At 34.9% G+C, this 15,659-nt stretch overlaps 3 protein-coding genes across 3 annotated transcripts; 2 read left to right on the top strand and 1 right to left on the bottom strand.

Moving 5' to 3' along the window:
* The first annotated feature begins 977 nt into the window (after positions 1-977).
* LOC104266724 (chondroadherin-like protein) lies at positions 978-5,772 on the top strand. The gene is made up of 3 exons (XM_009863645.3): positions 978-1,248; positions 1,600-1,823; positions 2,797-5,772. Exons 1-3 carry the CDS (start codon positions 1,050-1,052, stop codon positions 4,207-4,209), a joined length of 1,836 nt encoding a protein of 611 aa, XP_009861947.2. The 5' UTR covers positions 978-1,049; the 3' UTR covers positions 4,210-5,772.
* A 768-nt stretch (positions 5,773-6,540) lies between these two features.
* Positions 6,541-9,172, bottom strand: LOC100180920 (crossover junction endonuclease MUS81). Its single transcript, XM_002125862.5, has one exon. It carries the CDS (start codon positions 9,138-9,140, stop codon positions 7,164-7,166), a length of 1,977 nt encoding a protein of 658 aa, XP_002125898.1. The 5' UTR covers positions 9,141-9,172; the 3' UTR covers positions 6,541-7,163.
* A 779-nt stretch (positions 9,173-9,951) lies between these two features.
* On the top strand, positions 9,952-12,825 carry LOC100183282 (intraflagellar transport protein 43 homolog B). The gene is made up of 3 exons (XM_002125818.4): positions 9,952-10,075; positions 10,632-10,899; positions 11,926-12,825. The coding sequence occupies exons 1-3, from the start codon at positions 9,982-9,984 to the stop codon at positions 12,146-12,148; spliced, it is 585 nt and encodes a 194-aa protein (XP_002125854.1). The 5' UTR covers positions 9,952-9,981; the 3' UTR covers positions 12,149-12,825.
* Positions 12,826-15,659: the final 2,834 nt, after the last annotated feature.

The following is a 15,659-nucleotide window of genomic DNA, read 5'->3' as shown; positions in this document are numbered from 1 at the left end:
CATACGTAAGCGGTCTCCAATGTTGTTAAACCGTCAAGCAGCAAGGCAAAAGCAATACTTAAGCTTTAATAAGCTTGTAGCAGGGAAACCTATCTTTAGAACATTTCCGAAACTGCACTTTCCCACAGCGGGAAAAAGGTGGAGTGGTACGAACACGCGCTCCAGTTACAACAATGCAAAAAGCGCTGCAGAAAGAACGTCTGGTATATACAGAACTAGGAATGCATATAGTATATGGTAGGAAGGGGAATATTGGACACCTTTAGCACATGATATCCAAATATCCTGATCCTGTTTTAAACAATGGTCTATGGGAGTCGTAAGGATACGGTTATATAATTATTTGTATATATGTTCTTTGTTTACTACCAAAGGGGACGAGAAAATAAAAAGGGGTCCCATCTTTCCCTACCTACTTTATAATAGCAAACATCTGCGAAATACCAAAAACTTGGTACCGGTATATTACTGCGGGGTAAAATGGGATACCGTTAGCATCTAAATCCCTATATTTTGTAATCGTGTTTTAAACAATTAACAACGCTTTTTAGAGTCGTGAGGATGCGGTTATTATATTCTGTAAACTTCGTTGTTTAATGCTAAATGAGACGAGAAAATATATAAAAACAATGCCCATCTTAGGCTATCCTACTATTTTTACTGTAAAGCTTGAAAGGGTAGTAAAACGTATATTATAGCTGTATTCTATACGGGTGAGGTTTTACAGCAAGTTACGGTAGACAAAAAATATAAGGGCTTATGTAGTTGCACTGTTTTTTTTAAATTTCAGACGTTATTGGAGAACTGGTAAACGAAAAAAAGGGGAAGATGGGACACCATTTGTTTCTATTTTCTCGTCCCATTTGGTAGTAAACAAAGAATATTCAAAGAATTATAAAACCGTATCCTCACGACACCCATAGACCGTTGTTAATTGTTTAAAACACGATCAGAATTTTTGAATATCATGCGCTAAAGGTGTCCCGTCTTCCCCCACTCTATATTATCTTTATGCAGATATTTTAAAAGGAGTACTTGCCCTTAGCGAAATGATTGCGTATAGCAGAGCTGTCTTAGCGTTTCTGCTACTCCTACGCTGCGGCCTATGCAACAAATACTTACCGAGGCCTCCTAGTTACTCCTTATACGATTATGTAGCTGAATACGAAGCTACAACCATAGCTGACTATGGGAGTATGGAATGCAACCATATAACATTCTGCCCTGGAGAATCGGGCTGGGAAGCAGGTAATTTTTAGTTATTGCTCCAACCCAGTGGTCATTAAGGGGTTGGAGCTCTAAATAAATCTCAAAATATAATAATCGCACACAAAGTAGAAATAATAATCACCCATAAAATTGAAAACGCTATACATATAGTAGGGTGGGGGAAGATAGGACACCTTTTCATTCTATTTTCTCGTCCAATTTGGTAGTAAACCAAGAACATTCAAAGAATTATAAAACCGTATCCTCACGACTCCCACAGACCGTTGTTAATTGTCTAAAAAACGATCAGGATATTTGGATATTATGTGCTAAAGGTGTCCCATCTTACTCCACAAAACTATACGTAAAATTTTATATTTTTATATACAGGCGCTGGCGACGACTGCCAAAAGCATGTTGACTGCATTGCGCTCAGCAATATTACATCTGCAATACCAAGCGATTCGTTTGGGATTCTTATACGTGGAAGTACATTTAAAACCCTAAGGCCAAAAGACATGCTAAATATGACTAAGCTACGGTATCTACATATTGAGTACAATGATATAACTACAATGGAACCGAACTGTTTTGCTGCGCAAGGGAAATTAAAGGTATGTATACTTAATTCAATGAATAAATGTAATAAGTTCGCACCCTTGTACTTGATATCCTATTTATTGTTCTAGATAAAGGGTAATAATCCTAGCCAGTGAGCCATAACTGAACGACATAGATTAAATAGATTATCACGATATAGAATACAAGTATACTATGTAGAAATCATACACTATCAAACGAGACTAACTTGGGCAATACGACACGTTACACAACGACTGCAAACAGACTGATAATGTGAAACAAAGAATGTTGAGAAACAACGAATGTAATTTATAGCACTGTATAAGTGTAAGATGGGATACCGTTTTATCCTAAATCCTATATTTCCTAAATTAACAACGCTCTTTTAGAGTTTTAGAGATATAGTAGGGTGGAGAAGATGGGACACCTTTTCGTTTAGTTTTCTCTTTCCATTTGGTAGTAAACAAAGAACATTCAATGAATTATAAAACCGTATTCTCACGACTCCTATAGACCGTTGTTAATTGTTTAAAACACGATCAGGTTATTTGGGTATTATGTGCTAAAGGTGCACCATCTTCACCCGACCCACCCTACTACATACTTAAATTATGAATAAATGAAGGTAACTTATAGGGTAAGATGGATACCGTTAGCACCTAAATCCTATATTTTCTAATCGTGTTTTTAACAATGAACAACGTTCTTTTAGAGTTGTGAGGATACGGTTATATAATTCTGTAAATATTCTTTGTTTACTACCAAATGGGACGAGAAAATAAAACCATCTGACTCTATCCTAATATATAGTGGAGTGGGGAAAGACGGGATACCTTTATCGCCTGATCGTTTTTTAAACAATTAACAACGGTCTATAGAAGTCGTGAGGATACGGTTTGATACCTCTTTGAATGTTCTTTGTTTACTACCAAATGGGACGAGAAAATAGAATAAAAAGGTGTCCCATCTTCCCCCCACTGTATTCATTTACATTTTTCTCAACAGTCTCTACGAATTGAAGGTAACATGATTGCAAACGTATCTCCAAACACCTTTACCGGTCTCGGACGTGTAACCGAAATTAGCCTAAGCAACAACGGCATTAGAGAACTACACCGAGGGTCATTTTCTGGACTACCAATCGCAAAAACCTTAGATTTAGCATTCAACATGGTACACACTCTAAAAGACAACCAGTTTTTGGGACTCGACAATTTGAAACAATTGAATTTAATGAAAAATAACATTTCAACAATTTCGCCTCTGGGTTTTGCGGGTTTAACAAAACTACAAGTTCTGAATTTGAAATTGAACAAAATCCACCAATTTCCGAGCACGCAGTTGAAGGTGTTGCCTGCTCTGGATACTTTGCTATTAGGTATTAATCCGATAACAGAAATACGAAGAGAGGCGCTTAGAGGAATGAAACTGCTCCGCCAACTCTGGCTTGAAGGCTGTAATATAAGTTCTATAGCAAGACGCGCGTTTAACAATAAAGCGCTTCAAACTTTGGTATTGGAACGGAACGAATTGGAAAATTTTCCGAACCTGGGACGAATGCGAAATTTGGAGATTCTGAATTTGGATGATAACCCTTGGAAATGTGACTGTGACGCCGTATCTATGCTAAAATGGATTAGCAGGCATGAGCTTACAGAGTTATACGTCGAATGCGAAACGCCAAGATACAGGCATGGGGTGAATATGCTTACATACACCGAAGAGGGCTTATGTGATACTATACCCGTTTACGATAGCGGTAAAACTGAAAACATTACAATGCCAGTTATAAAGCTAAGGCACCCCATTTTATTGAGACCTAATCAAATACCGTTAAAAAGATCGGGAGAAAAAAACACAGATTCTGATAAGGAAATGGAAAACTATAACGACGGCAGCTTTGTGCACTTTGGAAATGGGAATTCTCACGACATTTCTGGTGATTTTTCTGGCGAAATTGGATTAAATTTACCTACAGTTAACAGGTCTGTTTCTACTGTACATGAAGTGCCGAAAAACCCTGGTCAAGCCGATCTTTCCGTTATAGTTGTGATTGTAGTCACTCTGGTCATTGCTATGATCGTTGTAACAGTAGTTATCGTTTGGAAAGTCAGCTCTCGGCACGAACGCAACACGAGGCCTCGGTTTCGGCGACAAGGCCCGATTGTTCGGCCAGCAAACGACACGAACGGAAAAAACGGCGAAAATGAATACAGACTCCAAAGGCAAAACCGTCGGCAAAATGATTATTCGAAATACCAAGCTGCAGCGGCTGTTTCGGACGAGCCGGCGCAGACATCGCTTGGCGATGACGTCAAGTCCGGTGACGTCACACCTGATGACGTCATCAACCAAAACGGGGCCGAGGTCGAGCATTATTGTGACGTACATAGCACCTCGGATGAAAAGCAGACGTGAATTACTGAAAACATCAAAGAAATGAGTATGTACATACTGAAAACAAATTAAACGTTTATAGTTCTGTGGGGTAAGCCGGGATACTGTAAGCAACTAAATCCCATATTTCCTGATCGTGTTTTTAACAATTAACAACGCTCTTTCAGAGTCGTGAGGATACGGTTATATAATTCTGTAAATATTCTTTGTTTACTACCAAATGGGACGGAAAAATAGAATAAAAAAGTCCCATTTTGCCCCTTAATGTCCCATTTTGCCCCTTAAAGTTTCAAAATAAAACTGTGTCTCAAACTGTAGCCAATTTGCCCATATAAGTCCAAGCCTGTACGACTGGCAAATTGGACTCCAACAGCGCCAGTGGACAAACCGGTTTGACAAACTGTAAAACGGATTTGTCATGACCTAGCCATGGCGCCTACATGCCTGCCGAATTCCCTAATTTCCGACGCAGACATTTCCAATTATTTCCTGTATTACTTGTACACTGTTTCGTTCGACTGGCTTTTCAACTTTTCTAGACTTCAAAAATGTAATGTTAAACTGGAAAGAATTTTCGTGAGTTTTAACACGTATGCTTATAAACAGAAATATAGTAGAGTGGGGGAGACGGGAAACCTATTCATTCTATTTTCCCGTCCTATTTAGTAGTAAACAAAGAACATTTAAAGAATTATAAAACTGTATCCTCATGACTCCCATAGACCGTTGTTAATTGTTTAAAACTCGATCAGGATGTTTGGATATTATGTGCTAAAGGTGTCCCATCTTCCCCTACCCTACTGTATATTAAATATATTGGATTTCCTAGGCTTTAGAAATGTACTTTTAAACTGTAAAGGCATTTTCGGGAGTTTTCAAACGTATTCTTACAAAGAGTAAAATAAGGGTATACCCTTATTACAAAATTACGTAACTGTTTAAGCTGTTCCTAATTGCCCAAAAGGTAGCACTGTCGTACACTCGCGTATTTCTATAGCCCCATTAGTCGTGTTTTGGCTGGACTGCAAAGAAATGAATTCTCAGAATTGTGCCAACGTTTTCAAATTCATATATAGGTCACACCATGCGAATAAAGTTAACGTATACAAACAATTACAAAAAGTTTGCATTTTTTAAATGTTATTCGTTTAAACTTCAAAAAAATATTTTTTGCTTTGTGTCTTTTTTATTTCTGTTTATAAAAATGATTGTAAACTTAACCAAAATTTTGTTTGTTACTGCAGTATACCCATTTGTAGTTAATCTTTTTTGTCCATGCTTATATAGTAGGGTGGGGGAAGATGGGACACTTTAAGCACATAATATCCAAGTATCCTAATCGTGTTTTAAACAATTAACAACGATTTATGGGAGTCGTAAGGATATAGTTTTATAATTCTTTAAATGTTTATTGTTTACTACCAAATGGGATACGAAAAACGAACGAATACCTGTCCCATTTTCCCCCACTCTACTATAACACATATGCGATTGTGTATATTTAATTTAGTATGTCTGTAAAGCTATTCACTGCCCTTTTACCGTTTCTAACAATTTGCGCAATAAAATCTCGCAAATTTTATAGACAGTGTGTTTTATTACGACTATAAGCGCCTGACTGTAACCCAGAGGTAATGGGTTCAAGGTTCATCGCTGCTACCATTGTGGGCGTATGTGTCCTTGGGCAAGACACTTAACGCCAATTGCTCCAACCCAGTGGTCAGTAATGGGTTGTCTTTTGTCTAAATTATCAGCCATTCATAGAAAATTCTCAAAAAATAATCACCCACTAAGTAACATACATGGTAACTCGTGAGCTGGCACGAGGTGTTAAACCCGTGTTTTATAACGACTGTCGTTTTCCGGCCACATGAGGATAAAGTAAGTTACATTCATTCATTTACATTTTATTAAAAATGAACGACGGTTTTTAGCGACTGACGTTGCTCTGCGCCGTGAGGTAAAATTGCTCGAACGAGGATAAAATGTATTTAATTCTGACAATCCATTTGTGACTTTAAACACGAACCGATTGTGCTTTTCGTGGAATTTCTGACACTATTAACTTAAATCAAGATACTATTTAATTTGCAACAAGACAGCAGAGCTGTAAGGAATGTGCACGTAACGTTAAATAAATGGAAATATAGCAAACCTCACCTCAAACCTCTAGATAAATTTGATGCTGGTGGCAAAAGTAGTTAGCGCACCTCCGAACCAAAGAGTACGGGTTTAAGTCCCGTCGCTGCTACCATTGTGGACGTATGTGTCCTTGAGCAAGACACTTAACAGCAATTGCTCCAACCCAGTGGTCACTAATTGGTTGATTTGATATCATTTTTTGCAACTTAATTCTAGCCAAAAGAATAACAAATCGTATTTAAGACTATTCAAAATTATAACTTATATATATCAACAAAAGTTAGGTATTTTATATTTGTTGCAAAAATATCCCAAATTTAAAATGTTAGAATTTAAATCTAAAAAAGTGGACGATTTCAAAAGTATTTGAACTTAACTGTTTTTATGGATTTCTTTTAAATGAAATGAAAATACATTTGTAAGAGAAAATAAAAAGGTATACATATATACACTGCAAAACTGTGCTAAAACAGTTTGGTATTTGAGACTAATTGTGCGATACAAATGCCATTCATGTACACAGTTTTTGGTGGCAAAAATTTTCAATTTTAAACTAACAGTATTTACGATAGAAAAGCATAAATAAAGCAATAAAATTCAATAGAAATGGGGGCAAAATCTGGGAAGGCAGAGTAAATTGATTTTTTCACAGAAATGTATATCTTACTATTTCTGCATTAAAAAATATGAATGGAAAAAGTACAACAGCATGATATTCAACCAAAAACGTTTTTTTTCACAAAACACAGGTCTAACTATCCCTGCCTCCCCTGCGTTAAAAAATTTGGCGCCCATGAATAGAAAAGTAGAAAAAATGCGACAGAAACACTTTTTTAAGAGTGAAAAACGTGATAAACAACTTTGCTTAAATTAGCGCCCAAATTTCGTTTTAAAAGTCCAGTTTTAATTTTCGCTAATAAATCTTGTTTCTGCTTCAAACTTTCACAGTTTTTATAGGCTTGTACAAGCAGATAGGGAGTAGGGTATAACTGTGTTATGGTATCAGCTTTGTCATAAGACATACCATGTAACTGCATTAATTGTCTTACAAACATTTCTGTAATAGTAAGCCCTTTTCCTTTTAAACTACCGTCGTTAAAATCGTCGAAACTCAGCAGTTTTTGGACACTGTTTTCGTCATTGCAAGTTTTTTGTACTTCAGCAATTTCGCAAGCTAGCAGAGTTTTATTCCTGTACATTTTCTTCAATTTCGTGGTCAGAATTCCCAAATACTGCGCTGTAGCCGCAATATTTTCGCTATATTTCACAAAAATATCATCGACAAATTGTGTATTTATAAGCGCTTGACGTAGCGTTTTTTCCGGCAAACTTTGATGCTGTATTTTATTCATATCCTCAACTAAATACACAATTTTTTTGGCCCCGCACTGTTTAAGCCGGATTTTTTGCTCATGAAAACGACCATCTCGAATTGACATTGCTAAATCTGCCATGCATTTTCTCTCAACGATATAATCTAGTACAATTTCTCTACCATTTCCAGTATAGGATTTTTCCTTAGCTACCCATACAAAGTCCCCAATTTGTAAAACGCGGTCAATAGTTTCCACATTAAGTTTTTGAATCTCTCTTTGCATTTCCTTTTTTCTTTTATCTCCTGAGACTTCTCTCGTATCCACACACAAAACTACGTCAAAATCTCCGGGCTCTAAACAAAACTCAACGTTTCCGCCACTAGAGTGAGCTAGAGAGCATTGCGGGTTGCTATTAGGAACAGTACTTTTAATTTCTGGAGTATTATATGTATTTTTACCTTGCGATATTTCTTCGTCACTGCTTAAAGTAAGGTCTACACATTTAGATGGCTGTTCAATCACTTCAATATCTGGGTCAGAATCAGAAAATTGAACCAATTGGGCTTTAGGTTTCAAAACTGCATAGTTTTCAGTGTTTTTATTAACTTTTTTCAACGGTTTTTGCTTTGATTTCACTCTATCTACTAAATTGATCATTTCGCATTCAGAATCGGAGTCAGAAAAATTGACTAAATTTTCTTTTTGTTTCGTCTTTTTCCACAAGTTTTCTATAGTATTTTGATTACTATTTTGCGATTCGGTGTCCAATTTTTGCACGAACTCTAGACCAGTGTTCGTTATTCCTTTGTTTTGATTTTCGATGTCCAATTTTTGCGCCAGCTCCAACCCAGAGTCTGTTATTTCATATTTAGCTGGATTGTTGTGTTTCTTTACCAGTTCTTTATTAATTAACGTTGCCATACTACTCCATGCTGTATACTGACTTCCAGGGTCAGGCACTGTAAAAGATTTCGTACAAAAAGTTTGCGCTTCTCTTTGCAACTCTGCTTTTTTCATATACCCAAAACTATTTTCCGAAGCTTTATTTCTAGACAGTGCAATTAATAGAGCATAGGCACCGGAATTTTTTACAGGGACATAAGTTCGCTGTTTACGATTCACATTAGAGTTAACTTTTAGGGTTTTTTGCTTCTTTTTATTAGGTTCCGTTTCCAAACTTTTCCACCAGCTTTCAGAAACCTGTCGAGACTGTTCTAAAAATTCTCTGGGCGTGACGCCTTTTTCTTTGGAATCCTTTCCAAGTCTAGTGTCCAGCATAGCGCAGATTTTTTCGCCAAAGTTAGCCAAAATAACCGCTTCTTTACCAGACTGTAAAGGTAGCCCATACTTTTCTAAAGACTTGTATGCTTTGTTGTAAGTATGGTATGATTTTAATTCCTTTTCTGAAGCGTCATCTTTCCATTCTTTTAAATAGGAGAGAAAAAGACGGTTTGGACAAGAATCAACTTTTCTTTTTTTGCCAAATTTTTGCATTATAAATTTAAAGTTTTCACAGTTTACTGTTAATATTTTAACATTAAAAAATACGGTGCTAGTGAAGAATATCCCCCCCCCCCCACACCGTATTTGCTAACCACTAACCCCTAGGTTAGGTGTTGATGGTTAGGACCTTTAGGGGGCTAGTGGTTATAGGGGTTAGCAAATAAGGTGGGGGTAAGCATTTTACATGGCTGATATATTATGTTATATATTAATATTACAGTTTTATTAACTAAAACGTTAATGTATATCAACTATAAACGTGAATTTTAAGTGAAAAAAAAAACAATATTTTTTGGCTGGTGAACAGAAAAAAGGTTACTATATTTTGCTTATTCGTTCCAATACACGTAACTAAAATGTAACATTTATAAAAGAAAACAGAAACCTCTAAAAAATATTTTCTAAACTTTATTTTGATTAAATTTTCGCGGGGGGATTTTCCCGCTGTTGTTCGACTACAGAAATCATCTAAAAATACGAAATTGTTTTTTTTTAATATTTAATAAAATAAAAACGAAACAAAAATCACAGTTTTGTATAATAATTTTTTTTTAATAAAGTATCACGTTTTTTTGTAATTAATTTTAAAACGGTAAAAAAAATTGTCATTGCCACGGTTTAAATTTAACTCCACTATAGCAACAAAGCCAAACAAAATATTTCAAATTAAATTCGGAATTTTGTTGTTTTATTTTAAAACTCAATAATTTAGTCGTTTATACACCGTTTTTTAAACGTCTTTTCTTCAGAAGTGTTAGGATAATACGGTGTTCGTTAACATATATAAAAATTCTGTGTATATTAACATTTATTGGCGGTTTAAAAGCAAAATATGGACGCCGATTTTGATATAGACGAACCTAGAACTCGGCCCAAAAAAGGCAGAAGGGCTCGGGGGAGCCCACAAGATCAAGCTGTTAAACAAGGTATGGTTATGTAATATATGTAGCTACACTAAATGCATTATCCTTGTAATTGCTCCTAAATTGTCATCGATTTATAATAAAGGAACCTAAAACATTTATTGTTGAAACTTTACAGCCAGCGAGCATGAGGTGTGTGAAACAGAACATCCGTGTTAAAACGACTGTAGTTTTCCAGTCATGCCAGGATAAATCAAGTTACAATTATTCATTTTTTTAATTCACTCACAGAGTAATATACGGGGTAAATCGTAAGATGTATGAAACAGAACACCCGAAGTATATCAACAGTCATTTTCCAGCCATGCAAGGATAAAGCAAGATATATTTATTCATTTTTTAAATTTAATCAAGTAATTCGTAAACTGGCACAAGGTGTGTGAAACAGAACACCCGTGTTATAACGACTGTCGTTTTATGGCCTCGCGAGAATAAAGTAAGTTACATTTCTTGTACGCTGGCAGGGGATGTATGAAACAGAACACCCGTGTTATAACGACTGTACTTTTCCACCCATGCGAGGATAAATAAGTTACATTCATTCATTTATCCATTACAGAGTCTCAACAGTCACCCATGGTGACCGAAAAACCGTCACGAAAATCTTCTGCCGCACGCCCCTCTCGGCGGCAGACGGGATGGGACACCAGTGCTCCTTCTGAGGACATTTTGGACTCCAGGCTCCTCCAAACAGGAGCAGAGAGTCCGGAAGCAGAAGAGGATGACCTCCAAGCGATTCCGGATTTAGACGAAATTCAAGACGATGACATGGAAAATGAAATCGCTGCTCCGCCATCTGCGAATTTTGCCGCAATGGCTACATACAAGTATGTGTAATGTCTGGTTATAGAAATTGTGGATTTTTTGTAAGAAATGTACATGGTGTGTTCATAGTTGCTTGCTGTCAAGTTATAACACGGATGTCTTCTTATACACCAGACACATATGGTGTATTCATACACCTCATGCTCACTGTTCAGTTATAACATGGGTGTCTTATACACCAGACACACATGGTGTATTCATACACCTCATGCTCACTGTTGAGTTATAACATGGGTGTCTTCTTATACACCAGACACACATGATGTATTCATTCATGCACCTCATGCTCACTGTTAAGTTATAACATGGGTCTTCTTATACACCAGACACACATGGTGTATTCATACACCTCATGCTCACTGTTGAGGTAAAACATGGGTGTCTTCTTATACACCAGACATACATGGTGTATTCATTCATGCACCTCATGCTCACTGTTAAGTTATAACATGGGTCTTCTTATACACCAGACACACATGGTGTATTCATACACCTCATGCTCACTGTTGAGGTAAAACATGGGTGTCTTCTTATACACCAGACATACATGGTGTATTCATTCATGCACCTCATGCTCACTGTTAAGTTATAACATGGGTGTCTTCTTATACACCAGACACACATGGTGTATAAAAACTGAACACACACAAAAACCCAAGCATATGATAACTAATATAAACTATAGGCACAAGGTGTATGAAACAGAACACCCATGTTCTAACTTTTAATGACTGTCATTGCCCGCCATGCATAGATAAATAAAATACCTCATTATTTTTATCAAAACTTTTTCTTTAGTTTTCCATCTATAAATTGATGTATGTGACCTGCTCTATTCTAAATGGCAGGAAAACGACAGTCGTTATAACACAGGTGTTCTGTTTCATACACCTCGTGCCAGCTTACGAGTTTTACCAGTATTATTTTTGGGAGATTTTTTATTTATGTTTATGTGTGGCTGATAATTTGGACAGCCTATTAGTGACCACTGGGTTGGAGCAATTTTAAGACTTGAGTCTTTTTCACAGAGAATTGGATAACGACCTTATGAATCGATCAGCATTTCGAATTCTAGATGGCATAGACCTAAAACTGCTGACTAAGCATTTATCTGCTGAAAACGAGGTCAAAATTGAAAAGGATACAGTTTGGGAATGGGAAAAAATCTTCGCGGACGTCTCTTCTTCGTTAAAAGGGAAAAAAATCAACAAAGAACCGTCTGTGTCGGAGCAAGGGGACAGAATTGTATGATTTATAAATGGGATTGGGCAAAATGATCCAATTTTGTTTGAAAACTGATTTTTTTATTTTTAAAAAGGATTGGGGAAAATGGTCCAATTTTGTTTTAAAACTTAAATTTCTGAATTTTTGCCCAATTTTGTAATAAATCTGTTATGTAAGTACATTATTTAAACCTAGTTGCAACATTAATAGTATTCCGATATTTCTGCTAATACAAAGTAATAAAAAAACTGGAATTAAAATAAGTTCTGGTTTATAAAATGTTAATTGTATTCTGTTATTTCTGCTATAGAATTGGGATTAATTTTCCACAGTGCAAAAATATCTATTCTATTAGTAATACAAAGCCCTAAATTAAAACCAGTTCTGGTATATATTAGTGTGGGGAAGATGGGACAGCTTTTCATTGACAGAAAAGGACTTTATTATTAAAGTTTTGGGGTAACTTGTGCAGTGTACAGGGAAGTATTCTTGTTTTATGAAATATGTAAAATATATGTTGATTTCTTTAAATTTGGCCCGTTTCTCCTGTTTATAATATGTTGCTTTTATGTGTTACATAAAGCTGCGATTAAATATATAAAGTTTTATAAAAGAAAATTTTGTGTTATTTACATATATGTATATATATTGTTGTAATGTGGTATTTAGCGTAAATGGGACAAAATATATTTCAGTTACTCGTTTATAAGCTGCTTTTTTTCCATGTTTTGTGTAATGGTTATCTGTTTAACTTGTAAAACCATTCTGGGCGTATGTGTCATTGGGCAAGACACTTAACAGCAATTGCTCTAACCCAGTGGTCACTAATTGGTTGTCTAAATTAGAAGTCATACATAAAAAACAATTACCCACAAAGTTACATACGTTGAAGCGAGAACAGAATACCCGTGTTATAACGACTGTCGTTTTCCAGCCTTGCGGGATAAATAAGTTTTGTACAAAATATATGTAATGTTATCAATATAGAAATAACTGTAGTATGGTGGGGAAAATGGGACACCTTATAGTTCTATTTTATCGGCACATTTAGTAGTAAACAAAGAAAATACAAACAACTATAAAACCGTATCCTCACGACTCCTATTGACTGTTGTTGATTGTTTAAAACACAATCAGGGTATTTGGATATTATGTGCTAAAGGTGTCCCATCTTTCCCCACCCTACTATATAAGTCAGTCATTTTACCTAATGACTAAAAGGTGACATTTTGTTTCATTTCTGTTTTAATTAGTTACATAGGCCACAGCGGAAAAAAAACAACATTTTTAAGTTTGCATTTTCAAAACGGTCATAATTATAAGAATTATGTAACAATATTATAAAAAATTTGAATAAAACGGCAACAAATATGGTAAATGGTATAATTCAGTTGTTTTAGGAAAAATCCGTTTGTTCCTTAAACAATTGATTGCACAAATTAAAATTATATGAAAAAATTTGGTTTTACACAGAAAAAAACTGTTTTAATTTAATCAATTAAAATTTATATAGGTGAACTTCTGTGCAAAATCACTTTGTTATTTTACAGGTGCTTGTTATTCATTATATTATGTGGTATATTGTATATAGTAGGGTGGGAAAAGATGGGACACCTTTTCATGCTATTTTCTTGTCCCATTTGGTACCAAACAAAGAAAATTCAAAGAAATATAAAACCGCATCCTCACGACTCCCATATAGACCGTTGTTAATTGTTTAAAACACGATCAGGATATTTGTATATTAGGTGCTAAAGGTGCCCCATCTTACCCCACAGTACTATATCATAGACAATTTAGGAAATTAGGAATTTGGATGCAAAAAATAAGTTATTTTGCCATTTTGCATGTATTAACGCATTACTTTTTATTATTTTTGAGAAGAAAATATATTAATTAACAAATTCACCGTTTTTATATAGTATTTGTAAAATAATTTAATCTTGTTTTAAAATTGGGGTGCAGTGGAACCCTGACCACCCTAAATAGGCGCCTATTGTACACACACACACACATATATATATATATAAATAGTAGCATAACAGCATAGGCAGAAAAATTCAAAATGTAAATATACATACAATTTTAGTTTACATAAAATCAAAATTTTACAAATAGTTTTTCGCAAACATTATAATTATAGCACTTTTAAAAATTCAGCCCAAAAACAGCCATTTTTTTCTAAACTAGCTGTAGAATTTAGCTTAGGCATAAAACGTGTTTAAATACTCTTTAATTATCAATTTCGAAAAAATATTACACAAAAAGCAGAAATTACATGCTTATTTTTTCCATATATATATATATATATTAAAAGATATATTTTTAATTTCTGTGAGAGCATAAAAGCATGTCACTTCTTTTTCAAGCTTTTTCGCACAAAAAAAAACTTATATTTTTACCTTCAAATTTCTGCGACAGCAAAAAAATTTAAACCTTTTAAATTTAACACACATTTTTGCATCTGTGAAAAAACACCAAAAAATCAGTCAATGTCCATTAGATTTTCTTGTAGTTCGTTTATAGATGTATTCGTATCAATAGTTTGGTGCGGAATGGCTGGACCCCCCCCATAAGTACTATATAAGTATTCCCACGCTTCGGTTAATATTTCACCGTATTCAGAATCTAAACAAGAAAAGTTATTTCATGTAATGTCTAAACAAGTCAGTTATTTCATGTAATGCCTAAACAAGTCAGTTATTTCATGTAATGCCTAAACAAGTCAGTTATTTCATGTAATGCCTAAACAAGTCAGTTATTTCATGTAATGCCTAAACAAGTCAGTTATTTTATGTAATGCCTAAACAAGTCAGTTATTTCATGTAATGCCTAAACAAGTCAGTTATTTCATGTAATGCCTAAACAAGTCAGTTATTTCATGTAATGCCGAAACAAGTCAGTTATTTCATGTAATGTCTAAACAAGTCAGTTATTTCATGTAATGCCTAAACAAGTCAGTTATTTCATGTAATGCCTAAACAAGTCAGTTATTTCATGTAATGCCTAAACAAGTCAGTTATTTCATGTAATGCCTAAACAAGTCAGTTATTTCATGTAATGCCTAAACAAGTCAGTTATTTCATGTAATGTCTTAACAAGTCAGTTATTTCATGTAATGTCTAAACAAGTCAGTTATTTCATGTAATGCCTAAACAAGTCAGTTATTTCATGTAATGCCTAAACAAGTCAGTTATTTCATGTAATGCCTAAACAAGTCAGTTATTTCATGTAATGTCTTAACAAGTCAGTTATTTCATGTAATGCCTAAACAAGTCAGTTATTTCATGTAATGCCTAAAAAAGTCAGTTATTTCATGTAATGCCGTAACAAGTCAGTTATTTCATGTAATGTCTAAACAAGTCAGTTATTTCATGTAATGACTAAACAAGTCAGTTATTTCATGTAATGCCTAAACAAGTCTGTTATTTCATGTAATGCCTTAACAAGTCAGTTATTTCATGTAATGACTAAACAAGTCAGTTATTTCATGTAATGCCTAAACAAGTCAGTATTTCATGCAATGTGAAACAAGTAC

Source organism: Ciona intestinalis, unplaced genomic scaffold, assembly GCF_000224145.3.
Source record: "Ciona intestinalis unplaced genomic scaffold, KH HT000186.2, whole genome shotgun sequence".
NCBI classification, from domain to species: Eukaryota; Metazoa; Chordata; class Ascidiacea; order Phlebobranchia; family Cionidae; genus Ciona; species Ciona intestinalis.
Note: the sequence above shows the minus strand (reverse complement) of the source record. Positions and strands in the feature narration are given on the sequence as shown.

Bases quoted from the DNA above. Each gene is read 5' to 3' on its own strand.
- LOC104266724 (XM_009863645.3), top strand. From the start codon at position 1,050: ATGATTGCGTATAGCAGAGCTGTCTTAGCGTTTCTGCTACTCCTACGC. The intron at 1,249-1,599 runs GTAATTTTTAGT...TTTTATATACAG, and splicing joins AGAATCGGGCTGGGAAGCAG to GCGCTGGCGACGACTGCCAA. The intron at 1,824-2,796 runs GTATGTATACTT...TTTTCTCAACAG, and splicing joins CTGCGCAAGGGAAATTAAAG to TCTCTACGAATTGAAGGTAA.
- LOC100180920 (XM_002125862.5), bottom strand. From the start codon at position 9,140: ATGCAAAAATTTGGCAAAAAAAGAAAAGTTGATTCTTGTCCAAACCGT.
- LOC100183282 (XM_002125818.4), top strand. From the start codon at position 9,982: ATGGACGCCGATTTTGATATAGACGAACCTAGAACTCGGCCCAAAAAA. The intron at 10,076-10,631 runs GTATGGTTATGT...TATCCATTACAG, and splicing joins AGATCAAGCTGTTAAACAAG to AGTCTCAACAGTCACCCATG. The intron at 10,900-11,925 runs GTATGTGTAATG...TCTTTTTCACAG, and splicing joins GCCGCAATGGCTACATACAA to AGAATTGGATAACGACCTTA.